The sequence below is a fragment of the Falco punctatus genome, assembly GCF_963210335.1.
Source record: "Falco punctatus genome assembly, contig: scaffold_30, whole genome shotgun sequence".
Lineage (NCBI taxonomy): Eukaryota > Metazoa > Chordata > Aves > Falconiformes > Falconidae > Falco > Falco punctatus.
The window spans coordinates 90,256-118,184 of NW_027660235.1; the positions used below are offsets into that span (position 1 = coordinate 90,256).

The following is a 27,929-nucleotide window of genomic DNA, read 5'->3' on the forward strand; positions in this document are numbered from 1 at the left end:
AATTACAGCAGCAGTTTGCCAATGGAAAAACCACAACAGCACGACACGGTGACTCAAAGATCTAAAATGGACCCCTTGTGCCTACAGAAACTGGTGCTAAAAACACAACAGGTGAACAAGAGAACATTAACTGCCATGACTGATACTAGAGCAAACCTCACTGGGCACTTAAGGAGAACAGCAAAACCAGAATAGTAGCAAAAGCCTGCATGCCCAGGACTGTAATAAAAGAAAAAACCCTGTCTGGAGATTGTTATGAGCACAAGTAATACACATCCTCTTCAGTTGCGATCTGAGTTAAGACAGACAACAAATATCACAATACACTCATATTGATTAGTTGCAACAGCTCGCCTCTCACCGTGTCTGTTATGGGTCACAGGTTCTCCCGCTTGTCTCAGCTACGTTGGGCACCAGTTGCTGTAGCTGGAGCCCAACTCAGGCAGCCTCACACAGGGCACCCGCTGCTGCACCACAAGCAAGCTATCAGGCTGCAACAAGGCTTTTACCATCAGTCAGATTCTACTGTCTGTGCTGTTTCCCCACACCCCAGACCCCACACCCCAGACCCCACACACCAGACACCACTACCAGACCCCCTCTCCCACACTCCTCAGGGCTATTTAACTACTTAGCAGGAACGAGCTACAGCTGCTCATCATCCATGTCCCTCAACCCACTGCCTTGGAGGCAAGGTCACAGCTGCATGTTATCAATACTCATCAACCCTCTGCCTTCACTCCTCTGCACTCCAAGAAATTGCAGGGAAGACAGTGACAGAAACCTGTGTTGGAACTAAGTGTCTGGTCAATGCCTCCAAGTAACAGCATCTGTGACATCCAGACAGACTGTGAAGGGACAGATGGATCCAAGAATTAAATTAGGGAATGAGGTAAGTAAAAGGCACAGAGAAACGGAGACCTCTTGTTACCGAAATCTCGGAATGAAGAACTTATCGACACCAATGTGATGTAGATAAGCAGACACTTCTTTATTGACGGCCGGGTGCGTGAGCGAGTCCTCTCACGATCAACGCACACCAGGTCTCAAAATCAGACACCATATATAAAACTTATTCATACATATCCATTAGTTATTCATGCATAATCATAACATTTCCCGTAAATCATTTACATACTCTCCTCCTATATCCGATTCTGCGCAGTAAAGTGTAGAAAGGTCTAGAAATGGGTCTAGGGTACGATTTGGGTAGGTGGTATATGAGTCGGTGGTCGCGATCTCCCCCTGCCGGAATTACCTTTTACTAAAGTTCACGGTTTCTTGGCAGGCACCTACAAGCTGTTCCAGTCAACTCTCCCCAGTTCCCATTAATCTCATATTCTAACATTTCAATACACCTCTGCATACAGAAGACTGGTTAAGTACAAAGTAACCTTTCAACCCTAGAGTTATTACCTAAGTTTTAACAATAGTTCCAGGCCCTTCTTCTAGCCTTGGTACAAAATGTACAAAGGGTCTCACAACTACTTTTACTAAATAATCATAACTTTCTTCAACATATATTTTTATCTTCCTATATTTCTATTCTATAAAATAACTCTATAAAATCAGATAATCAAACCAATAAAATCAATTGATCTCAACTCTTTAACAAATTGACAACACTCTGAGTTCTGGAGAGTATATTTTGACGTACCCAATTTCTGGTTTTGTGGCTCAGAAAGAACAGAGCCCAGGTTTTGTCGCAGCAGTTATATGGCTGCAAAGGGAAGGCGAGAGCCAGCAACAGAACTCCTTCCTGGCACCTTCTGTGTGGGAGCAGCGGCCAGACATTTTCAGTTTCGGAGCAGGGCTCCGTGGGAGTGACAAAGTGAGGGGACTGTTTTGTGGCCGAGAAGGAAAACCATGACACCACCATACAGGAAGCAATTCCATTTTAATAGTCTCCAAAGTGTCATGGTTCGAAAGGAAGAACAATAGGGTAAGAGCACAAATATGCAGCCAATACCGACAGAAGCAGCGTTGGTAAGCTTCTCAATATTGCTTTTTGGTATTTCACGGGGAAAAACATTGAGCCTAATATTTCTCATCTGTAGAGTTCTTGGGGGCTTTGGGGAGAAGGAAACTGACACGCTTACTAGGTTGTCTGAGAATCACAGTTTACAGTTACTCAATGTCTTCTGGTCTCACAGGATGAGGCAGAGGTATAATTGATTTCTTCTCTGTAACTCTGCAAAGAGCTTTCCTCGTACCTATGGCAAAAGAAAATAATGCTATTATGAAAGAAAGTCATTGCACAAAGCCACATTAAGTGACTTCTCTATTATGTTAAGATCATTTTTCAAGAAGATTTCCTAGAATATCTTGAGTTGCAAGTGACCCATAAGGATTCATCAAGTCCAACTCCATGCTTGCGGGACTACCTGAAACTAAACCATATGACTAAAAACATCATCCAGATACTCCCTAAACTCTTGACAGGTTTGGTGCCCTGACTGAACGCCCTTTCAGTGGATAAGATTTTCTTAATGTCCAACCTGAACTTCCCCTGATGCAGCTTCATTCTGTTTCCTGCAATCAAGTTTCCTAACTGATGTACTCTTCAGTAGGAAAAGCTATCTAAAGCAATATACAGAATCCCATTCATCAACGACTATCTGAACTTGTACAGGCCCAGGAACTCTCAACACAAGAACCTTTCCATTCAACTTAAGGCACAACAACCACTTATCGTAAGCTTCTTCATCTGGCTCTCCACTGCTAGCAGAGTAGCACTCTGATACTGTCCGGTACACACGGTAGCCGAGCTGCTTATACATATTTACTGCAACCCGATTTGATACTCTCACAAAGAGATCGATGAAAAATCCACCCTTTCTTTGGAAACATAAAACCAAAGAAAAACCACAGTAAGGAACAGCAGGTGAATGTATTGCTAAATAACCCATAACTTGTAATCTGACCAAGAACAGGTCTGACGATGTCATATGCTAATCAAACACCTTTCACACTGCAGTAACAGATGCACTCCTTTCCCAAGGGACAAATCTGGTATAAGTTCAGATTTTATTCTATTTTTGCCATATAACCATTCTTTTATACCAGCCCGTAGGTTCAAAATTATGAACAGAAAGAACAGGGCAAGCTAAGCACTCGCACAGGTCTCATATACACATAAGAAATCTTTCATTAAAAAAAAATAAATCTAAAAATCCACATTTTCAATTGCATTGGCTTAGGGACTGCCTCCTTCAATGTGTGTGGCAGGGGGCAGTGGCAGAACGGGTCACAAAGTTCAGTCACCTAACACAAGGCAACCCTTCTTCTCACAAGGCAGATTCCTCAATGTGCAATTTTCCCATTTTACCAATTACAATGGGGTTGCCCTACCACCATGAGTTCAGGACATTTCCCTGTGGGTTCATTTGATACTCAATTAAATTTTCAGCAAGTACAAGCAGCCAAGCATGACAAAAAGTAAGCTAAGGTACTGTCTGCCATACAGAATTGGTTCCAAGGCTGCCTGCAGGAACTGCAAAAATCTCACGATCACTGAACAAGCACGCTGGAGACCCTATGGGAAAGTGTTGACATTCCATGAAACTCTCTTGCTGTCAAGACAAGGACCTTTTTCTATACAGTATCTCTATTAGAATTCAGGCTACACCCTACTCATTCTGGCAAGTTAGCTTTCATAGAAACCCTGAGATCTTACACCGCCACATGACAGTTTTAGTCTTGTTCTCTAATTACAGGGAGTCCTCAGCGAATCAGAACACTACTTAAAGCAAAATTCTGAGTCTCCTTCATGCAAGTCAAATACCTAAGCCATGTCAGTTGAGAGGTTACTTTTAGAAGATTAAAGATAAGCATGGTACTCACACTTCTGAAATTTCTCCCAGTAGTTCCATCAATTTAGCAGCCAAACCCAGCTGTTGAAATTCCGGTGCAACAGAGAGAGCAGTAACATGTCCATGCCACTCTTCCCCAGCCACAGAGCCTTCCGCTTTACCCAGTACTGCGAACGTACAGAGCATCAGAGCCGTAAGGAGCACCTTGGGAATAATGCACCACACGCAGCCACACGACTTTACAAAAAACCAAGCAGTCTACAAACAAACATTGCAATGATTGTGGTAAAGGCTTAAGCAGCGATTCTACGCTATTACTCAGTGATTCAGCAGCCACTAAGTTTAATTTTGATGCAGTATTACAGTTTTTTCTTCGTTAGTGTAAATAAATAAATGGATCTCCACAAATTCATTGTTTGAGGCGTGACTTCCAAATGCAAGTTTTAAGCAATTCTCTTGAGTCTTTAACTGAGTGGAATTCACGACTGAAGGAATGGAGGGCTAGAAGCCCAAAACTCACTCACCATCCCAGCAATTACTGAAAACTTTTTGCGACTATGGGGCAATAGAGCTTGGGACGCTTTGCCAATGTGGCAAGAGAAAGCAAAGGCCCTGGAAACACTGGACGTTTAAGGAAAAATAAAAAATAAAAGCAGGGATGGGTGTGTGTTCTTCATAGTTCCTCTCCTTTCTACACAGAGCCAAGCTACTGTTAGCTCATTAATGAATATGCAGACTTCCACAGGGCACTCTTATAAACATCAGGCACTGCTAAATGAGCAACTGATGTGGTGGGTACAGAGAAACCTTCCGTACAGCAAACGCTTTAAGCTTTACCGTTAAACACTTCATTTCCTGGGTCCCATTCTGTGCCCACCTTCTCAAACCTGCCAAAAGAAGGGGAATAAAAACAACTGGAAAGAACAAATACATATATATACATATATATATATATATATATATATATATATATATATATATATGTACACACACACACACACACGTAAAAACACGGCGAATCTCTGTAATTAAAAAAATTAGGAAAGGATGCAATCATCCAAGTAATGAGGAGTTAACTGATGCGCTGCATCGGACAGTCTTGTCAAACTCATGCTGGTGAAACTAAGCTCATACCAGTTGGTTTACTGAAACACTTGTCATTTTGATTCAAGTATATGTATGCTAAGACATTCGGCTATAGAGTGAGTGCAAGAAAATACATTTTTGCACACTACAGCAAGAGACCTGCAAAGGGCCACAGTATAATATGCTTCAAAAGAGTCTGTGGTACAAGAAATTCAGCCTCATGGGCTGCTGGCTCAAACACACTGGTGGAACACTCTGTATAACTGGCCATACGCACGGTTTACACGGAGTGTTGTATGCAATGCACATGTTTAACTAGGTATTTATGGTTTAAGACTTGTTTTAGCTCCTAAGGCAGGCAGCCAGCAAAGATGTTTTCAAGAGTTAACAAGGAACAGAAATTAAAGGAGTTGCTGGTTTTAAGAAGCTGACTCATCATTGTTTTGAAAAATGGCACCATATGGATCACTGTTAATGCGCTTGTAGACAAAGCGAAAGACCTTGGCTTGCGGGCGGCTGTGCAGCTCTGTCTTAATCTTCTGAGGGTAGGTATCTTCTGTCAGTTGCTGCCGGGTGTCATCAACAAAAAGAAACAGGCTATAGTCTTCTGGATTGTCCACTCTAAACTTTTCAGCACAAAGCTGACATACATCTGCGGTAGTGATATAGGGTCTTACTAGTAAGGTCTTTCCTGTACACGCACTGTTAACTTCCTGGAATGCAACACAAAAGTTGTTCTGTAGAATGAGAAAACAGACATCAGAAACAAAACCTCCAAACCTCATCCTCTGAAAACAGGAAGCTCAGCAACAAACAGCAATCCTCTCTATGTTCTAGTTGTGAAACGCACACCAGTGATTCTTGTACATTACAGCCACCTTGTGAATTGACGTTGGTGATAAGACTGTAGCAGGCATAACAAATTCATAAGTTAACATCCTCCTTTCCTTGGCTCACATTCTAACCCTGCAATTACAAACGAACAGATAGCAGTCTTAAAGCCCCATTGAAAACATCAGTGTTTTTAACGGGACTGGGTGTTTGGCCTTGCTAGGAAACTAAATGCTGTGAAGCAAAATAAACATCAGAGGTTGTAGGACAAGGCCTCAAGAACAAGAGTCCAAGTACTGATAGCCTGATGAATAGAGACTTGCTAGAACTTGTAGGGCACAAGCCCTGGGAACAAAGGAACAAGCTAACTGCAGACCCCTGAGCCGTTACAGTTGAGGAGGCAACCAGACGGGCAGAGAAACAAGTAGCCAGCTAAGGGAACGCATAGTGCCGATAAGGAACTTTCCAATCACGAAAGCTGCGTAGAAAGAAACCCCCTAATCTTAGAATAGGAATTGTTGCTATGATAAGGTAAACTAATCAGTTCCTATTGTTTAAATGGTGTGTCTTAAATGTCAACCAATCAGTGTGTAATATGTAGAAGGTAGAAACGTATATAATTGTAAGAAAATCACTAATAAACTGACATCTTGCTTGCATCAAGCTGTGTCCCGTCTCCTCATTCGCCGCAAATTGGTGACCCCAACGTGATCCAGTGACGGATCCGACGTGGAGGGGCTCTTGAATCACCTGAGCGACTTGCAGTGAATCCCACAGAACTTTGAATGAACCGCTGATAGGAAGCGGGAGCCAGCCGGCCTGAAATCCCTCCAGAGTTGAGAGGTGAGCTGTGGGAAATCCGTAATGGGGAATCAGGCTTCATCCGCAGAAAGAGACGTTTATGAGCTTGTGAAAGGTCTCCCTAACAAACATGAGAAAAGTATTTTTGGGCATGACCTTAAAGCAATGCTCAAGTGGGTGCAAGTAGATATGCCCGCAGTGACTGCATCTACAATTTTTACACGGGAACTTCAGGACAACACAGGGGTGAAATTGTGGGATTCTGCAACAAAAGGCAATACTGAGTCCCACCATCTGCTCTCTTCATGGAGAGTTATTTTTGAAACTATGAAAGCACAAGAAGAAAAGGCAGAGGAAGGAGAGGAAGAGGAGTTGCATGCTCTTTACCAGCCTCTAAGTCACAGTGCTCTAAAACCCTGGGTGTCAATGCAGTTGAGTATCCGTCAGAGGAAGATCCCTTTGACCCAGAACCGATAGACCCTGAAAAAGGATCTGATTTATACTCTCCTGATCCACGCGATCTGTGGGCAAAAATAACGAAACAAGCTTTAAGGGAGATGGGTTTAGAAATGGCTAAGACTATAGTTGCTCCGGTCTTGTACACTCAGGGTCGGGCAGGGGGACCATGATGGGAGGCTCTTTCTTTTTCGGTTGTTAAGGAACTGCGCCGCAAGAGGCAGCATGCCCAAGAGATGATGCTGCAACTGCTGGTCAATACTATTGAAGAGAAGCTTCACACAATATGTTCATCATAAGGAAAAAGAAAAAAACCCAACCCTCTGCCAGCAACACACAAGGGTGTTGATCCACAGGTTGCTGCACGATAAACCATTCACACTCTTTATGCTGCAGCATGCAAAAGGCAATCCATTTTCATGCAGGACATTTTCATCACATTAACCGATGGCAACTTAGTGTCTGAGCCTGATGTAACCAAATTTCATCTAACAGGCTTAGAGGGAGGCAGAAAGAAAATTTACTCTGCAACATTAAAGTAAATCCGTATGATCATGAGGCAAAAGCTGGATCTTTTTTCTCTGCTGAAATTCACACATGTGCACAACTGATAACATAGATTAATTCTAAACAAGCCCTACAAGGAAACGCAGTTCTACCTTTCAAAAAGTATTTAAAAAGTAAAATAAAAAGCAACTGGAAAAAAACACACCCAACCACAAAACACTTTTGGACACGTGAGCAAAGCAGCCTGCCATCACGTGCCTTTTTGCAAAAAACTAACTGCAATTAGAAATTAAAGCAGTAAAATGAAAGGAGATGGAAAAAATGACAGTAAGAAAGACCTGTTTATTTACTGAGCTGATACTCATGTTTGTACGCTGAATAAATTAAGCATGCTAAATCACAATGGCAAAAATTCACGTTTCCTAAGAACAAGCTGTTAAAAGCTAAGACTGAGAAGAATGCTCATATGACTTCAGTTCCAAAGAGCACTCTGGGTTTTTAAAAAACTTTCGATAGCTTGCAGACTGAAACACTGGAACTTTGCAACAGCTTTTAAACCATTAGGACTGAGCAGAACTAATCCATTTTTGTTAGCCGGTGTGAAGAAAAAATAAATAAAAATCAAATCAGCTCTAAATAAGGCAAAGCACACTACAGTTTCAATTTCTAACGTAGCTAACACACAGAAGACCTGTTTTTTGATGCTTCTAGATGGACAGGATTGCTTCAAGGAGAGGCTGAGGTTTGTGCAAATGCCTGTAACTCATATAGTAAGTATCAAAATTCTTTATGCAGTATCAGCAAGTTGTATTTCATCATCATCAAAATACTGGATTTTTTGCTTTTCCATCCTTTTGAGGGAGGGAGGATGAAGGCCTTTCCAGGACCCAAAAGCTGGTGGTAAGGCTGTGAGACAGCACCACAGACATGTAGCGACCACATCCTGGTTCAATGTGGGAAAGATGAGTTGAGCTGAAGCTGTGTTACACATACCTTGTAGGGAAGGTGCTTCATTTCAGGACTGCAGATGTGGAGAAAGGAGATGGAAAACTGGCATTCTGGGCAGGCAGCAAAGTGCTTGAATTTGTGCCAAGCATAGCCTGGAAGCAGAGCGACCTTACTGATTTGAGGCTCTCTTTCAAAGAGTCAAAGGAGCAGCCCTGGACACACCTGGTGCCAGCTCTTCCTGTGCTCCCCTGCATCTTCCAGCATCCAGCACAGCGTCCAGCTGTACAGGTAGCTTGGCTGAAGTTCAGTTGCTGAGGAAGAGAAGGTGAAACTGAATACAAGATCCTGCTGAAAAAAAATCTTCTGTCATTTAGTCATCCAGCAGAAATACAAAGGTGATTAATTTTCCTATTAAGCGTAATATTTTGCTAGAAAGAACAAAGACTCAAGGTACTTGAATGTGACACCTAACTACAGGTAAGCAGAATATAAAATGGATCCCAGTAGGATGGACTAGCTTTGTGCACTTGCCACAGTTTGGAATTTCTGTTCGTCAGTTCTCCTGTTCCTAAGAGAGGCATATTGTGGGAGACTGCTGCTTTTCCCAGCTTCTTCCTGTTCAGTGATGTGCTGTGGTTGTTTGCACGGACACTGATAAAGCAGAAGGAGCCGCAAATGAAAGGTTTAATTACCTCCTGATGACCCCATACCTTCATTTATCAAGCTCTTAGCTACATCATAACTTATTGACGGTTGTTGTTAGCCTCTCCAGCAGCTTTGCACTGTGGTATGGACTGTAAACAACCAGACACAAAGGAGTAAATCCTTTCTTCTCGATTCCAACATCCTCCTTGCTTCAGTTCGCAAACTGATGCATCTGGACAGACAACAGCACGCCTATCTACGTAACAATCTTTTCCTATATGAAAGGCATGCAGACTTGGTTTTAAAAGATAAAGTAATCCCAACTGTTTTGTTATTCTTCAGTTGGAGTTACTGCCCTACTCTGAAAGAGCAGTAAGAAATGGGAGGGGGGAGAATAAAACCCCACAAAACAAACTACAAACATGAAGACATCCACAATATAGAACTCTACTCCTTGCTTAAACTTTCAAATTGTAGGCAAGCTTTTCAGCCAAGTCTCCTCTCTATTACCCACGGTAAGCCACCAATCGCTACTGGGGAGTTGTGATGATTTATACCACTGGAAATCTGGGTTTGTTCTTTTTAACAGCAAAGCGTACAAAGAAGCTGAATCTAAAATACAATTTGGTCTGTCCTCGCTCTGCATGACTTAAATACAAAGGACAGTGGGAAAGCTCCATTATTTAGTGTTTCCTTTATACCATCATAACCACACTCTGTTATGAAGTGGAAAGACTTTGAAACAGAGGCAAATTCGCCAGCCATCTTCTCAGCACTGCTTCACACCACTTGTGGCCCCAAGGAAATCATTATGAATCATACGTCTCAAATGGAGATTTCCAACAAAACAACCATCCCCCGGGCTTTTTCTCTCTTCAGCCTAAAGCTCTACCTGAAAATCATCAACTGAAGGCATTGTTCTGTTAGTTGTCCTCCTCTTGTGCCATTGCCGGAGAGTATCTCTAGCTTCTGAACTCAGCAGCTGGGCAGCCTGGTCTTCCTGGAAGTTCTTGATCAGCAAAAGTGCTCCATAAGCACTTGCCAAGGAATATCCTCCTGTGAAGGACAGCAGGGGAAGAACAATTCAGAGTGGTCACAAACACCACGCCAGTTCCAACGGGTCACAGTCAAAAGTACAAACAATTTCTGGGTTTTTTTTTTAATAAACAGACGCACACATACATGAAAGTCACTGCATTCTATGGCCAAAATATTTATACGTAAAGAAAAACAGCTTACTTGCCTGCAAAATACTGGACAGTGTGTTCTCAGCTGCTAAGAGCCATGCAGTGGTTGCCTGGGCTCCATATTATCAAAGTGGTGCAACAGTATCCATCTCTGGGTCTGCTAGCGCTGGGGGTGGCTGGTTATTTAAATGACCAGTGTCACTCCTTTACTCCTGAGTGTTTTTACAAAGGTGGAACATGAGTTTTCTTCTAAACAGTTTCCAAACAGCGATTTGTTTTCTTCCTGAGCTTCAAGCGGGGATCAAACAAACACAGCTGTTTAAACGACATAAAAGACCATCTACCACTGTTCAGGAACTTAAAAGTGACCCCCTTAGTGGCAACAAAGCAATGACCGAGCATGTGATTTGTACCTGGAAGCCTCCCAAAGGTTTTGCTTTTGTTTTTAAAAGGCAGGCTGTGTTTGTTCACCTGTGTCCAACACTACATCCAACTAGTTCAGGAGGCAGCGTGTACAGCTCTCCAGACTTCACCTTTATTACATGAGTGGAGAACAAAGTACAGCCACAACAGAGTTGCCGATGTACAAAAGGAGCTGCAGGTCACAAAGGAAAAGGACTCTCAGCAGGAGGCAACAGTCCTCAGCAATCAGGAGAAACAGAAGACAGGCTATCATTTATTTCTCTTGCTCTTTAAGTAAACTATTTGGGTGGGAGCGTTCAATTAAGAGGCAGCACGGTCTATTCGTGGAGTCATTCAGAGATGCAGTCTATGCTCACAGTAGTGCTTTCTGTATTACCGACAGCATCCTCTCACTTTCAGCTCTGTGATGAGTTCAATACGTGGAAGACACGCAAGACCCACCAGACAAACTGGAAAATACATTTACATTTGAACCGCACAACCCCAAAGCACTAAACAATTTTTCCTGCACCGTACAGTTTAACTAGTGCACAGACAGGGCCAGCCAATAGATGAATGACTTTTGCTACATTAAAAATGACACGACTTAACAGCCCAGTAAATATTTCTGCCTTTCAAGCGTGTTAATGATCTCCAGCTTCACATCTCAAGTATTTTCTGTCCTAAGATTCCTGAACAATGCACCCTGCACACAAAGTAGGGAACAGACTAGTACTGAACCGGAGGAAACCCGACACAGTTCTGTCATGCATATCGGCATGTAAAAGGATACAGCAATTTCAGCAACCCAAGAGATAGCAGAAATGGGACATATACACATATACTTAACTCACAGCTGAGCTTGGTCACAAGAACCTTTGAAACTTCTTCATAAACTGATAGATTCTGGGGCCTACCAAGGGCTGGCAGAATACCTCTTTGTTAAAACCACCACCGTGAAAACAAAGGAGGGAGATTTCCTTGCCTCTAGCAGACTTCAGCCATTGTCCAAGAGTGCCTTAAGAAACATATTCCTAGGCCTCATAAAAATACTCTGTGAGAAGCAAGTATCGGGCATAAACCAGGATCCTTAAAGGGGGGCAACATTCTCAAAAGCACTTTCCCCAGAGGGGCAGAGAATCCCCCCAGAAGTTTTTACAAAGCACCTAACCCGGGTCCCATTCCAGGTCTCACAACTCAATTGAATGCTGCAGACCCATACATACTCTCAGGACATTTTCAGGCACAGAAGGATAACCACAATTGGCACCTGCACAGCCTATGTTTGCTTGCTAAGTCAGGACACCTCCTCCTTCTTGGCAGAAAACAACATACTCCCTCCTAAGACGTCGGTAGATTCCCAGGTCTCTTGGGGCTGTAACTCTGCAAGCTAACCAGCCTTCTCTTATTTTAAGGTGGAAATAATTACGAGGTTCTCTTGTTACACTACCGCCATCACCGACTACATGACTCCGTCAAAAGGGTTTCTACTCAAATGAGGTGAGGAAGAATCCCCCTTCCCCAGCCCTTCACTCAGTTCTAATAGAAGTTGATTACCTTCTCCATGCAGCAAAGATGGATCCAGCATTTCCACCATGTATTCAGTTTCAGTATCCAGTTCCAGTGTATCACCCTGGGCCAGCACATATGTCAACACAGGCAAGAAGTCATCAGCTCCATACAGCCTCACTGGGTCAAAGAGAACACAGGCAGCGATAGACAAAACACACCCTTTTACCAGTTTTGGTGTTTGAAAGGAAAGTGTTATATTGCTGCCTTTACTGACCAGGTTTGTATTACTCTAGAGCCTCTCGTTACAGATGTGCAGCAAAGAGAACATCATCGGACACTTGGTGGGCAGCGTCCAGCTTCATCTTGTACTTCTAACGAGCACAAACTGGATGACGCAGACCTTGAAGCACGCAAGGGAATTTAAAGACTGGGCTCACCTTGGTGTCAGCTCAACCGGTGAACTCACAAGAGGTAGCCATGCCAGTCTGGCCTGACCTCCACCCACACTTCTGTCAGTGGCTAAAAGAAAATCAATGGGCATTTTCTTTATACATGCATAGACGACGTCCCCTTTCTGGAAGGATCCAGCCACAAGTATCAGTTCCTGAGTCCGAAACCCAGCAGAGAAGCCTGCATATAAAAGCCTATTAGATTTTACATGAAAACTCTGCACATTTCCTTGATGGATCATGGTTAAAAACACCAGTGAGCAAAGCCTCACGTAACTCCCAACTAGCTGGTGAAGCATCATCAGTAACAACAGCACGCAACACACAGAGGCTCTGCTGTACCTAGGTCTGTATGTGTTCCTCTTACCGCATTTAAACTTTCTCTTTAGAAAACGCTATGTGGCTAGATCTCTGGGTCTGGCCAAACTGTGCTCATTGCAGAAGCGGTGTGATGGTCACTTGAAACATCAAGATCGGGAGCCAGTTTAAACTATGGCGAAACTCCAGAGGACTGAAGGGCTGATATTGAAAGTCAGACCAGCTAAGACATACCCTCCAGGTATTACACTATTATATGGCTGAGATTACAGGACAAAGCAGGTACTGGAAACAGGTGCTGGCTCAATGCCACATTTTAAAACTTTACACGACAAAGCAAGACAACCCCAAGGAGCATTTGCTGCATCTTAGCCCAAGCCCCTCAGTACAATAGTTCACCAGAAACCTCTCAGTACTTTTCTCTTGCATGTTGGGAATACCTTACTCAATGTGATAATAGAGTATGGAGAAAGAAACAAAGTTTACATCACTTTGGGCAAAGATTCCTATATACATTTTAAAATGCAGGATTCTGCACAGAAATAAGCCAGGTCTAAGCTCCTGCCCACATCTTGCCAAAGTGCCTGGGGGTCTTTTACAGCCTCAAGCTTTCACCATTCACCTCAAGTCTCAAAAGAAAGCAAGCATCCTGATTGGCACAGAGCCCAGCTGCAGATTCAGCGCTCGAAAGAAAACTGCCAACCACCTGCAGCAGCTTATACTTTCTTAAGAGAAAAAAATCTTTCACTACCACCAGCATTGCTTCACCTTAGCTTGTGACCTACCACGGCAGCGTATGATAAGATGTCAGGCAATAGAGCTGCACCTATGAATTCATGCTGTCCAGCACAGCGTTTTAACTGTGCCACTGACTAATCAAGCGGGTCTTATCTGGTCTGTGGTTCCATTTCACCATCTAGGTTTCAAGTCACTTTGGGACTCCTGCTACAGCGTAAAAATAGATGTTATTTCTTGCAGGAGCGGTCTGCAAACTAGGACCATGCACGGCAATCAGCTAGCTGAGGGGAATGTGCTCGAGCTTGTCTAGACAACAATTAACATGATGAGGCATGTTTGCAGAGCACAGGGGAGTGGGAGACGGATCCTTGGCGCCAAGGAAAGGTAACACCTTGCTGTTAATTGATGGTAGTTAACCACCAATCAGGGATTGCCTAGTATGCAATGCTTAGCTTCAAGAACCAATCTGTTTAAAACGTGCAGCTTCTGAAAGTGTATAAAAACTCGTGCTTCTGTACCACACATTGACATTTGCTTGCATCAAGCTGCGTCCCATCTCTTCATTCGCCGCAATTTCTCTTGCAAAAACACAAAGAAATTGTCCAAATGAGAACATTCAGAGGTACAGCAAACCCAAAACACTGGATCAGGGGCTGCTTTCCTCCAGCCATTAACACAGAGCCCTTGTAATTGTCATATTGCATACACACTGCTGAATTACTACAGCTAGATACTGGGTGCATCCTTTATTACGATTTCCAGGAAAATACTAATTTAGAACCAGTGTCAAATTCTAGGCTTACAGGACAGCCTTTCTGACAGCCAAATTCAAATGCCTACAGTCAAGCAAAGCTGATGGTTGGTTTTTTTTTTTAAGCTGCTTCACAACTCTGCTTCACACTGAATTTGTAAGATGTGCTGCCAGATGCAGAGAGATCAGGAAGGAAGCAGAGAGGAAGAATCCCTCTCAAAAGGGCAAGGAGATGCTACAAGAGCTCCAGGAGAAGGAGACAAAGCTGCAGAATCAGGTGGTCTCATCTCCTCCACCAAAACACAACCCCAGGTTTAGAAAAACAATGACCTTGAACCACAAGAAGCATCATACCAGAGTTATTCTCCATAACAGTATAAATCAATTTGCAAACTCTCAGCAGCAGCATGACTTTCTTTTCAGGTGAATACATTTTCTGCGTGGTCACAGACTTTCAGCATCCACATAGTCTGGTGTTGGAACAAACACGCCCAGTTCCTGAGGATTCCTCTGCCACACCACCTGAAGGTTTTCCTTTAGTTGTTTCCAAAAACCATCTGCAGTATGAAACACTTTCAACATTGCTTCATTATGGCTCTTCAACGGCTTCAGAATGCACTTATGCATGGCCTTCTCCAGGACAACATCTGCAATGGGAAAACACAAGTTGAGCTGTCTTCCTCCTCTAGAGCAGAGCCAGTAGTAACAATCACTCCCAAGAGACACTGTAGAGCAAGACCTACTTGCTAAGGCTTAGTTATTACAGAAGCTGAGTCTCCAGATGTTTGTCAACAAGAAAATAAAAGGCAGAACAGAATCTGTATTCCGTTTTCATTTCTGACAAGGTGGGAAGTACAAAAAAAAACCACAAAGGCAGACTACAGATTGTCACAACAAAAAAAACCCAACAAAAAAAAGAAATAAACCCCAAAACAAAGCAGCAAGCAAGCAGCAGCTCCAGTTAACTTTTTCTTTTGTTGGCCAGAAGTGTCCCGGTTTTATTTTACTTTGAGCTTAGACTTTAATTCTGAAACTTGAAGCATAACACAGTCAAAACCCTAACTTTTGTCTGCTTTGGCATGAAAGCCCATCTTTTTTTGCATGGTTTCCATCAGAAACTATAACTCACCCAAGGTCTCCTAAAACTTGGCTCAGCTTTAAGATCTTTATGATGCTGGACAGATTACGGTCACTAAACTATAAATGAAAACCAAGCTGCGTTTATCCAGCTTCAGATTTCATCATGCAAGCTTATATACAGCTTTGTCATCAAGTCTGAAGTTCTTTGTTTGGCAATAGTGTGCACATGGCACAGTAACCTCTCAGTTATTTTTCTTTTATTCTTGTTTTACTCAAGGTTTTCTTTAACAGTCAGTCTCCATTTCCAAGGTACAGGACACATCAACAGCGAAAGCTCTTTGGTAAATATTTTCTTTGCAAACCTTTACTTTGTAAGTGAATTTTCTCTCCCACTCAGCCTCCCGATGACAACATAGCTTACATTAATAATTAGCTTATATCCATTATTTGTACTATAGTGAACCGCCACAAGCACAATAGAAACTAAGGACCCTTCAGCCTGGCCACAGCACAAACACCCTGGCGATGGGGCAGGACCAGAGCCCAGACTAGGCAGATGTATTAGGGGAGCACAGGGACCGAGAAGAGAAAGAGGAGAGGCCGTGTCACCAGTAGATCACACATTTATACAGGCTAACAGTGGACATCCCTGCTGCTAGTGGCAACTCAAATGTTTCGTTAAACCTCATGCCCTTTCCAGGTTCTTTCCCTGTTCTTACATGTTTCTCCTAGACCAGTCTCTTTTTTTCTCCCCCCGGCCTGCCCTTTTTGGGGGTGTTTGTTTTTTTTAGAAATTGCAGGCTATTCCTAAGGCTTGGGATTTACACACACACACACTCCCCTCCAAATAAACATTACCTACTACTTTTGTTTTCTTGCTTTTGCGTTATGTTTTCATTTATTTTATCCTTGTGTTCAACCAATTTTCCTTTTGTGCCTTCAGACTGCTCTTTCTCATACAAACACACCCTTCACACACTCCTCATCTTACGGTGTCTTTGCTTCACATGTAGCATTTATTCTGTACTTGTCTGGCACACAATTCCCAAATGTCCAACCCTATTGGGAGCTCCCATCTCCCCTGTCCCAATTCTGCTGGGGCTTTGGTAGCTTCTCTTACTATTTTCCCCTTCTGAGATCCTGATGGAGGTGGCAAAGCCATGTCTGCTTCATTCCCAGACGCTTCAAACACATCTAGGTGCTCTCTCACGGAGCCTGCAAAAAGGTGGAAAGAGTGAATGTGAGGAGCAGCACTTGCCCTCTGATTTTCTATAGCCACCAGTAAAGGCATAACCAGTCTGACACATGGTCTTGATGGCCTGTCACACAGCGTGAAGGGCAAATCTAGCTTCCCACCAGACCAAAGCCACCAATTATACATAACAAGCGGCAACATTTCAAATGACTGATCTGGTAGAGCCACACAATCACCATTGACAGCACTACCAAACCCAGCCAGGAAAGCAGAAGCATCACCCTTCTGCACAGTGGCAGAAACTGCCTCTCCCTGCTATCAGAGCCATCCTCAGGGCTCACAGGGCAGAAATATTTTTCCACCAAGAAAAATGCACAAATCTCACCCACTGGTATGTTAGCTAGCTGAATTTCTAGAGCAGGAGTCCTCAAACTACGGCCTGCGGGCCAGATACAGCCCCCCAGGGTCCTCAATCCGCCCCCCGGTATTTACAGACCCCCCCTGCCCCTGCCAGGGGCTGGGGGGGGGGGGGGGCAGGGAAGGGAACCAAGCAACTGCAGATGACTGCCTGCCACTTCATCTGCACGCCGCCCCCCTGTTTAAAAAGTTTCAGGACCCCTGTTCTAGAGGGTACACATAGTTCCTTGATAGCTTCACTGATTTTTATTTTATTTTTTTTACAGTTCAGCTTGCTTCCTTTATTTATACTGCCTGTTCAGTTTTCTAAAAAAAGTGAAACTGTCAAATGCTTTGCTTGTAAGTGGAACATCTCTGCAGTTTGCATTCCAAGTGCCTATCTCATTTAAGTAAAAAATTAAAGCAGTCTGTGCCACCAAGCACTGGATTAAAGAACTCTCTATGCCCACGTTAACTCCCACAGGCTTCCACTGGACATGACTAGTTAACATCAGACATCCTTCCCCTCAACAAAGCGGGGTCATCACCACATCTGGTCACAGGAGGCTCAATAAACTGTAAAGAGTTCAGCACAGATCCCCAGAGCCCTTGGTCCAAAAACAAGGGAGCACCTAGCTTAGGATGGGACATTGGAAAACTCAGTACACTTCTCCGATCCTCTTTATAGGCTCCAGCCCGGCTGGTTCAGCTGCTGCCTGCAGCATCAGCACAGAGGGAGCTGCAGAAACCGTCCCTCCCCAGAGGCTACGGGAACTGGACGTGGCAGGCAGGGAAAACTCCTCCATAGAGCCCCAGTCCCTGGTCGGGGCCAGGCTTGTTACCTGTAGGCAAGAAGTAGAAGCCTCAAGCCTTCTGCCCTCAACCCTCGCTTAGTGCTGCTCCCACAGCTTCCCGTGCAGATGAGCGTCGCAGGAGGCGTTATTTCACATTGGCAGTTTGTCACGGGCTCCAAAAGCAGTGCCTGCAAATTGCTCCGAAATGTACTTGATCACACTCCACATTTACTCTAAAAACTTAAATCTGAAGCAGCACAGAGAAACAGAGCAGATAACTCACATGGCTGTGCTCAAAGCTCTGAACAGGGTCTAAATACTTATTGCTGAAGGCTGTTCCTAATGGTTTCTGTGCCGTTAAGGCAATCGGGTAAACAAAAACAGGACAGAACATTGAGTAAAGCATCCTTCAGTGCTGTCCAGTGACTCTGTTACAGCTAATAGGAATCAAATGAAATAAAGGACATAGCCTCTCTTTGGAATCGCAGCCGTAACTGCCTTGGCTCCGTAAGGGCAGACCGAGAGAGACTGTCATTTTAATGCAGCACGTTTGCACAGAACTAGAAAATGAGGAGGTGACTAAGACATGACAGTGTGTCTGAGGCGGTTGTTGTTCTAAAAAACAAAACAAAAAATCACAACCAAAAAAGCCCACCAAACCAAACAAAAAAACCCACCCCAAAACAACACACAGCCTTTTATTCTCCCTCGTGAATTCTTGGAATAGGCATAAGAACCACAGAGTTCTGCCCTCAAATTAAAAGTGGCAAATTCCAGCAAGCTGAAGCGGCCAACAACACAGCAAAATTGATAAACACTGGAATTATTTCTCAATGGTCAATAAACACCCCTACGTATCCTAATTAATAGAAAACCTATAGAAACGTTTAGATTATTATTAAAGCCTGGAAGGACAGCATTTCTAGTAATCTGGGTCCTAGACCAATATTCAGTGTCAGAAGACACCTATAAGCTGTTTATCCTTTCTACTGAACTGCTGTTACTGCTTCCTTTCAGAGAAAGGTGTTTCTGGATCCGATCCCCCAAATCAATTCCCAGCTAGCAGTTTTCACTGATTAAATAAAAAAAAGTATAGGAGGGTCATCCCCCCCAGGCAAATGAGCATCTAAGTTCTGAACTGAGGACTGATTCGTTGCATATGAACATCTCTGTATACTCCCCAAATCCAAACTGGCAACAAAAATTCTTGTTTGCTTCGGCATATGCAAAGTGTTTTCAGCTGTCCTCCCAGGTTGCTTAATACTCTTCAAGCCAAAACAGACACTCTTCAGGTTTTGTGAGGGTGGGGTTTTTTTGTTTGTTTTGCTTTTTAACTGAACATCATTTGAGCTGAGCACCATGTAGTGTTCCTGAAGTGATACTTATCAATCATTAGCCTCTAGCCTTCAAAATGGGAACAGGAAGTGATTTGATAAATGAATTGTAAAGGCAAACCAGCTCGTTTCGTCATGACTTGTGGATGGATCTGTATCCTGTGCTGACGTGCTATTTCGTTTTGCCACAAACCCCACAAGTCTGCATCTGGAAAGGACAACGTATTAGTCATCACCAGTGTCCTTACACAGCCTCTTTACAGCCTCACTGCCTGAAACTGCAGGCGTGCTCTTGCCTTTTCCTGGCTTCAGTTTACCTGTTACCCACTACTGTTGCTCCACTGAGATTACCTGTCAAACTTCAGATTTACATACAAGCCCTGATCATCACCTATGATAGAAAAACCATCCATCCATAAAAGAAGGCTCAGTAAGAGACTGAACGAACCTGGGAACCACCACAAAAAGGCACAGTCCTGTAAAGTAACGTTGCCTGGGAGGCTGAAAGCAGAAGGCTGCTTTAGAACACCACGAACTGCGAAAGGAGCAGTGGTGAGGGACACAGTGGTTGGCCTCGACTCAATATGAAAAGATACTAGGATGAACCACAGGGTAAGGGAATGGGACACCAAAACAAATGTACAAGCACCTAAAAAGTAACGCAGCACTAGAAAACAGTCACATTTTTTTTTTTTTCCCCAAGAGCCAGTAGTGGCATACCATTCTAATTCCTTTAAGAGGATAACTGGATCAGTGAAGTAGAGGAAAGTAGGGGATGGGCTGTATCCTAACCTTTTTAAAGCCTAAAACCCTATTCCATGCAAATGTCCTATAAGCAAACAAGGGAAATACTGTCATGCTGTAATTACCATAAGGTGGGTGGCTTGAACGGGTGTATAAAATACTGCTCTTGGAGCCCAAGACAGGTATTTGCACAGGGGTCAGCCATGATGTCAGAGCAGAGACTTTACACACAAAATCTGCACATGACATCACAGCACGGGTGGAAGAAGGGCAACCCCAGTCCTTCGCAGACCAGGTTTAATTAATAAGTGAGAAACGGGCCTAAAGCTAACGTGACAAAATCTCATGAGAACAAAAGTAAAACATTGCCTCTCAGCAAGAGGAATACAAAAGCAAAAGCGCTGCTCAAAGCAGCCTCCCTGGAGCAGCTGGCAGAGTGACTCAGCGGGGGACGGGCTGCGCCCCTGCACACCGCAGCTCTGCCCGCCCGCAGACCCCAGCGCCTGCCACAGGGCATGGCCTGCCGGCCAGGGACCAGCACAGCCTCTCCAAGCCTCCTGCAACACCCAACGTTTAAGAATCCATTACATATGAGACATACCGAAGCAAAGAACAGACAGTATTGTTCAGGCACCTTCCCACACAACCAGTTAATACCTTATGGCCAAATTACTGAAGCAGACAGTCGTTTCTTGGGCTGGGCCCAGGCTTGGGCATTGAGACCGAAGCTGTTCGGGTGTCCACCCTGCCTGGTAGAACAGCGACAGTCGGCTTGATTCCCTTCTCTTCACAGACAAGATGATGCAGTATTACCGTTAGATTGCAACACTACCAGAATCATTCCTGGTTTGTATTGAAGTACAACAGTAAGTGTTATGACACACAACATGTTAAAAAAGCAGAGGAGAGGTTTACGTACAGCCAAGGACCACTTACTCCAACATGTAACTAAACTGATAAATCGACTGAAATATATTTATCAGGTAAGCATTAACACACACAAAGTAAACGCAGTAAGATGATAGTTTAGGCTTAAAGTTCAAGTCAGTGGAGCTTTCTCTGGAAAGAGGCTCATTCCTCTAACCAGCTTGTCCCATTTGTCAGCCTACCAGGATTTAAAGATTGGGCAGCAAACTCAAAAACAGATAAGCCAGCATTGTAGCCAATTACAATTAATTTAATACAATGACTACTGCAAACAATTTAATCTAACACAGTCCGATTAGACCTGTCGTTATCTCAACCCTTCGATGCCCCACATTTGGCTCCAAAAAATAGACTGTCGTGGTTTAACTAGGGCCGGCAACCAAACACCACCCAGCCGCTCACTCACCCCCACACACCCACCACCCGGAGGGGTGGGGAGGAGAATCAGAAAGACATGCAAAACTCGAGGGTTGAGATAAGAACAATTTAATAATTTAAACAGAATAAAGAGATAGGGACAACAGTGATAACAGTAACAACAATTAGGATGGAGAGGTGGGGAGAAAAGGGTAAAATCCCTAGGAAGGGAAAAGGAAAAAAAACCCACCAAGACCAAGTGATGCACAGTACAACTGCTCACCACCCGCTGACCGATGCCCAGCCAGTCCCTGACCAACGATCCCCCCCCCCCCAGCTAACCCTCCAAGTTTCTATACCAAGCATGACGTCCCACGGCATGGAATACCTCTTTGGCTGCTTCAGGGCAGCTGTCCTGGCTGTGTCCCCTCCCAGTGTCCTGTGCCCCCCAGCCCTCTGGCTGGCAGGGCCCAAGGAACCCACAAGTCCTTGACTTAGTATAAACATCACCCAGCAATAATAACTAAAAACATCAGTGCGGTTATCAGCATTGTTCTCACATCACAGCCAAAACACAGCACTTGACTAGCCACTAAGAAAATTAACTCCATCCCAGCTGAAACCAGGACAGTCGGCCTCCTAAGGTTTAAAGATGCAACCAAAGTCAAGTTTTGCCAGAACAGCTGCTTGATTTCTAGTAGGAAAAGCCCACGTACTCGGCAGCTTTGCTCCTGAAGTGCAGCCATGAGTTCTTGTCGCAATTTCAGAGGGACTAGGCCAGGGGTCCTCAAACTTTTTAACCAGAGGGCCGGCACGTGGATGCAGTGGCAGGCAGTCATCTGCAGCTGCTTGGTTTCCCCCTCCAGCCCCTGGCGGGGGGTCTGTAAATACCAGGGGCCAGATTGAGGACCCTGGGGGGCCGTATCCGGCCTCGGGCTGTAGTTTGAGGACCCCTGGACTAGGCAAAGACATGCCTCGCAGAAGTACTGACTATAACAAACAGGAGCTTGCCTCATCTGCCAGATACCTGTAATAGGTTGGCATCCTATAAGCTTTTCAAGAGTTTGTGGTGTTTTAAACGCTCTGAAATCAGCCATCCCTTGTTCCCATGAACCTCATACAGGCATACATGGCATTGGCATCACAGTCAGAATTCAAGTACCAAAATCACGACAAAGCTGTGCCTTGCCAAGTGACTTCCAAAGCAGGCTCTCGAGCCTTTCAACAAGACAGTCAAGTCTGGAGTCCCAAGGGAACTCTGTGCCAGCTCTGTCAGTGCGACTGAGCTCTCTGACCAAGTACACTGCCATACAGAAATGTAAGGGAGTTTAAACCTCAGGCTTATTTACAACCTAGAAAAATAATGCTACCTGACTGGACGCACTGGTTCAAGCGCCCAGCAGGCCTGGCTGCGTAACCACGAGGCACCACCAATTCCTCGTGCTTGCCCTTTGTAATGCTTTTTAACGAAAAATAGCAACCGCGGGGGTGGGGGGAATTTCCGCCACCAGCTTTCTTTTTTGTCATGCCCGCTCGCAGGGGCTGAAGAGGCTCCTGAGCCGCCCCCTGCGACAGCGTTACCACTAAGGCCCCAATGCAGCCCCTGGGGCCCCAGCCCGCTGCCACGGTCCCGGCCAGCGGCTGGAGGAATGACAAAGCCCCGCGCAGAGCTGTGGCAGCTGCAGCGGCTGCCCAGGCAGCCTGGAGGCGGCGGGGGCGCGGCAGGGTGCTGCGGGCCGACCCCCCTCCCGGGCCCCGCCGCCACAAGGGAGCACCGGGGCCGCCCCGCCACCGCTCCTGGCCTCCTCGCTGAGGTAGTGGCGCAGCTCTGAGAAAAAAAAAGGCAGCACCGTGAGCAGCCCGCTGACCACCGTCACTGGCGGGGAGACGAGAACCGCCGGCAGCCCCGCTGGTCCCGGGCCGTCTTCCCACCTCAGCCCGCCTGCCGCCGGCACCAGGCGCTCCCTGCCACGGCCGAGCACTGGCCCGCCACGTCCCCCCCGGCCGGCCGCTGCCTGACGGGGAGGCCCGGGCCCGCCCGCTCACCCAGCGCGCCGCTGCATGGCCCGGCCCGAAAGCCTTCCAGGCTCCCGGAGAAGCCCCGCACTGCCTCAGTCGCTCCAGGGCGCCGCGTGGCCAGAAATTAAACCCGCCGTCCGGGGCCGGGCCAGGCCCGCCGCCAGCCACGGGCATGCCCACGGCCCCGTGGTGTGTTGCCCCTGTGGCCCCCTGCCGCCCTCCCCCCCCCCCCCAACCCTTATAGCGCCTGTCTTGCCCATCCAGCCCCCTTCCCCTCCCGGCCCCCCTCTGCCCACCCCCCCACCCCCATCCCTCCCCAAAACTGTGCCTGCCCTGAGAGCCCCCCCCCGCTCACTCCGTGCGCCCCCCACGCACCGCCCACCTGCCCCCCCCCCGTGTCCCCCGCCCCACTGCGTCCTCCGACCACCTGCTCCCCCCGCACCCCCGTGCACCCCCGCCCACCTGCCCCCTCAGCCTTTACAGGCCCGGTTTGCTCCCTCGTAGCCCCTATAGCCCCTCCTAACCCCTACAGCCCCCATCCTGTCCCCCCCGCCCCCTCACCACTTGCCTGCTCCAGGGGGGTGGGGCAGCCCCCCCGGGCTGTTTACTGCTGGGGAGGAGTGGAGGGACCGCTCGTGCCCCCCGCCCCCCCCCCCCGGGACAGCGGTGCCGGGGGGGCTTCAGGGGGGTGTGTCAGTGCCGCCCCCAACCCCCTTACCGTGTCCGCCATCCTGGCCCCCCCCCTACTTGGGGAGGGGGCTCGACCTGGGCCCTCCATGGACCCACCAGCAGGAACTGGGAGTATAGAGGAACAGGCGGGGGGCACAGCTGCCCTATGGCCCCCCCCACCCCCATGGCCCCCCCATGGGCTCCCCCACGAGGCCCCTGTGCCTCCCATCCACCCCAGATGCCCCCCAAGCCCCGCCAGAGGACCTTGTGCCCTCCAACCAGCCCCCCAGCTGCTGCCAAGGCCCCTGCATAGTCACTGCACCCCCCAGCTCACCTAAAGGACCTAAGTCCCTTCCCAGCAACACTACTGCCCCCCCAGAGGCCCCTGTACCCCCCACCTGCCCGCCAAGTCCCTGCAGAGGCCCTTATGCCCCCCCGGCCCTCAACTAGCCTCATGGGCCCCTCCAGATGCCCCAGAAGCCCCCAGCCCCCCTCACTAAGGCCCCTATGTCTCCCCAGACGCCCATGGGCTCCCCAAAACCCCCAGAGGCCCCTGTGCCACACCCCCCCCCAATCCCCCTATGCCTCCCAAGCCCCCCCAGAGGCACCTGTGCTGCCCCCGAGGCCCCTATGCCTTCCTAGACTCTATGGCCCCTCAGAGCCTCCCCAGAGGCCCCTATGCCCCCCCCTCTGGCACCAACAAGCAACATGGCCCCCCCCCAGAGGAACTTGTGGCCCACAACCAGACCCCAGGACACTTCTGTTTGTGGTTCTCACTTTGCCCTGGTAGCCATGTGAAGCACACCACAACAGTTGTGCTACCTACTTTCTGGGGTGAGATGGGGAAAAGCTGACATTTGCACTCAGCCGCAGCCAAAAAGCTCCACGGCACCACCCATGCACAGCTCCACCGGAGAACGTGCCAGGAAGGATTTCTGTTTGTGGTTCTCACTTTGCCCTGGTAACCATGTGAAGTTGCCTTCTCACCACGGATAACCTCTGTGAGGAACGCGAGTTCCCGCAGAGATAACTCAGCAATGTCCAGCTGGAAGACGGGTCTTTGAACCGCATACATCTCTTCCTCACCTTAGAATCGCTCTTGGACCGTAGCAAAGGTCCCAGGTCCTGTGACCAGGACCCCCTGCCCAGGAAAACGACACAAAGGCTGACCACAGGGAAGAGCGAAACTATCACATGCCAAATGCTTTCTCAGACTAGATCTGGGTGTGCTTTCACTCCTGGTTGACCAAGAAGCAAGAGCAGGAGAGCTGCTGAGGGAGTTCCCTGAGAGAGGCCCGCTGTGAATCCTCTGCGGGAGGAGCAGCAGCGCTTTACCTTTCTCGGCCTTGGCCATCGGGCTGGGTGAGGGTGAGCTTTTCAGCGGCTGCAGGTCTCCGTCGCAGAGTGCAGCGAGGGTGAGGGCAGGCAGAGATCAGGCAGGAGAGGCTGTGCTCACTGAGGACATCCCTAGGGAAACAGGAACTCCCCAGGGACACACTGGGGACACCAGGACACAGGCAGGGACAATATTATGACGTTAGGGACTTCCGGGGGGACACCAGGACTCCCAAAGGGATGTCACTGGGACATTGCAGACACCCACCGGGACACACTGGGACACAAGAACACATGGGGAGACACCACGGGGATATATAGAATGGCCCGGTAATATCTGGACCCCTCCAGGGACACCACTGGGACATTAGGAATTTCCCAGGGACACCACCTGGGACATCAGGGACCACCCCCTCACCTTCCCTGGGGACAGCAGGACCCCTCCAGGGACAGCACTGGGACATTAAGGACCCCCCTTTAACACAAGCCCTACCCCAGCGACAATGTAGAGGCATTAAGGACTCCTCCCGGGACACCAGGACCCCCACAGGACCAGAAACGCACAAGGGACATTCTGGGGACACAAGGACATTCCTGGGGACATCCCTGGGACATCAGGGACACCAGGACTGCCCCAGTGACACCACAAGGACATTAAGGACCCCCGTAGGGATACCTTGTGATGCAAGGACATATTGGGAGACACCACTGGGACATCATTAGAATAGCCTTTAGGACATCAGGACCTCTCCAGGGACACCACCGTGACATTAGGAATTTCCCAGGAACCCCGCCCCAGGACATAACAGACTACCCACTCACCTCCCTGGGGACACCAGGACCACCCTCAGGGACACCCCAAAACGCCCCAGGGACACACTGGGACACCAGGACACCCCCCCACCCCCACCCCTAGGGACACCATGAGGACATCAGGGACTCCCCTGGGGAACACCACTAGAACGTTAAGGACCCCCAGAAGGACATATTAGGTCACATGCACCCCCTGACAGACACCACCGGGACATCTAGAATGGCCTGGGGACATCAGGACCCCTCCAGGGATACCGCTGTGACATTAATGACCCCCACCAGGGACACACTGTGATACACAAGGACCCATTGACACACCACTGGGACATCTAGAATGGCCTGGGGATACCAGGACCACCCCAGCGACAACACTGGAACATTTAGGACCCCCCTGGAAACACATGACCTGCATCCAGGGAAACTGTAGGGGCATTAGGAACTCCCCCTGGGACACCAGGACCACCACAGGACACACTGGGACACCCAAATGCCTATAGGGACACCTGAGAACACTAGGACATCCCTGGAGACATCCCTGGGACACCAGGGACACTCCCGGGGACATTAGGACCCTCCCAGGGACACCCTAGTGACATTAGGGACATCTTGGAAGCAGGACCCTCCACAGAGCACTCCTGGGACATCAGGATCCCCCAAGGGGACCCTCCAGCAGGTCATTCTCGGTTATCACGCAGAAGCTCCCCCTCGATGGAAGTCTTAGCAGCAGGGCAACCCTCAGATCTGCACGGTCAAGGAAACGGAGCCCCAAAAACAGACCCCCCATCCCAAAACGGGAGGACCCCCTCCCCACATGACACGTGACAGTTTAACATTATGCTAGGGGCCAACCAATGTCCTCCTTTTTCTTCTAGTGCTGTGACGACCACGGGTGGTACATGGACGGCCACCTTATGCCCCATGGTGAACTTAGGGGCCTCCTGCATCAGTAGCACAGGTGCTGCTCCTGCTTTAAGGCATCCAGGCCATCCTGAGCTCACCTCATCCAGCTCTTTGCAGGAGTAAGCTACAGCCCGCCCCTGAGGCCCTAAACAATGTGCCAGAACTCCAAAGGCAATGCCTTTTCCCTCACGCTTAAAAAGTGCAAAGGTCTTTGTCACATCAGGTAATCCCCACGTGGGGGCCTCCACCACAGCTCACTTTTTTTCAGACGCTTGAAAGTGGCTTTACCCTCCTCTGTCCCGCCAATAGACCCGTGGCGGGAGGTTTTCAGTAGCTCGTACTGAGCTTTCACAAATAAAATACAATTGCCTCCCCAAAGCCGACACCATCCGACCACCCCGAGAAATCCTCGTAGTTCCTTGAGAGTCTGAGGCTCCGCGAGGCAGCAAATAGCCTCCTTCTGTTGGGATCCCAACTGTCTCTGGCCTTCCAGCACTTCAAACCCCAAACATGGAAGTGACTCCTCGATAATTCCATATCCACTAATTCCCAAGACATTTAGAAGGCTTATCGTCAGGGAAAGACACAGCTCCCAAGTCCCTGCTGCGACCAGAATATCATCCTACGATCGCAGAACTCTTCCCTGATCATTTTCTGTTCTCCAAATGTCGAACTGCTTTGCCAATGATTCCCAAAGATTGTCGGGATATTTTGAAAGCCTTGTGGTATAACCGCCCAAGTGTATTGCATTTTCCTTCCCGTTTCTGGGTTTGCACATTCAAAAGCAAAAGGCTTCTGACTGTCAGTGCCCAGGGGAACACAGAAAAAGGCATCCTTCACATCAAAAACTGTACACCATCCCTGTTCCCCTGTAAGGGTGGTTTAGTATCTGTATGGATGTGCTACTACAGGATAAATACCTT

At 47.3% G+C, this 27,929-nt stretch overlaps 1 protein-coding gene across 2 annotated transcripts in view; it reads right to left on the bottom strand.

The window, feature by feature from the left end:
* Nucleotides 1–1,878: 1,878 nt before the first annotated feature.
* The window catches only part of LOC308057458 (ras and Rab interactor 2-like), a 157,609-nt gene continuing 131,558 nt past the window's right edge, over nt 1,879–27,929 (bottom strand). The window contains exons 2-8 of one of the 2 annotated variants that reach the window (XR_013925271.1): nt 20,644–20,769; nt 14,798–15,090; nt 9,979–10,142; nt 8,487–8,752; nt 3,844–3,979; nt 2,686–2,838; nt 1,879–2,206 (exon numbers count right to left, since the gene is read on the bottom strand). Coding sequence is in view for 1 of the 2 variants with exons in the window: in XM_080411562.1 (XP_080267688.1) it covers nt 5,575–5,635; nt 8,664–8,752; nt 9,979–10,142; nt 12,233–12,364; nt 14,798–14,876 (525 nt within the window). In the remaining variant the exon portion in view is untranslated. Of the gene's footprint in view, nt 2,207–2,685; nt 2,839–3,843; nt 3,980–4,793; nt 5,636–8,486; nt 8,753–9,978; nt 10,143–12,232; nt 12,365–14,797; nt 15,091–20,643; nt 20,770–27,929 lie in introns of those variants that run through there. The other variant, XM_080411562.1, reaches the window with a different exon arrangement.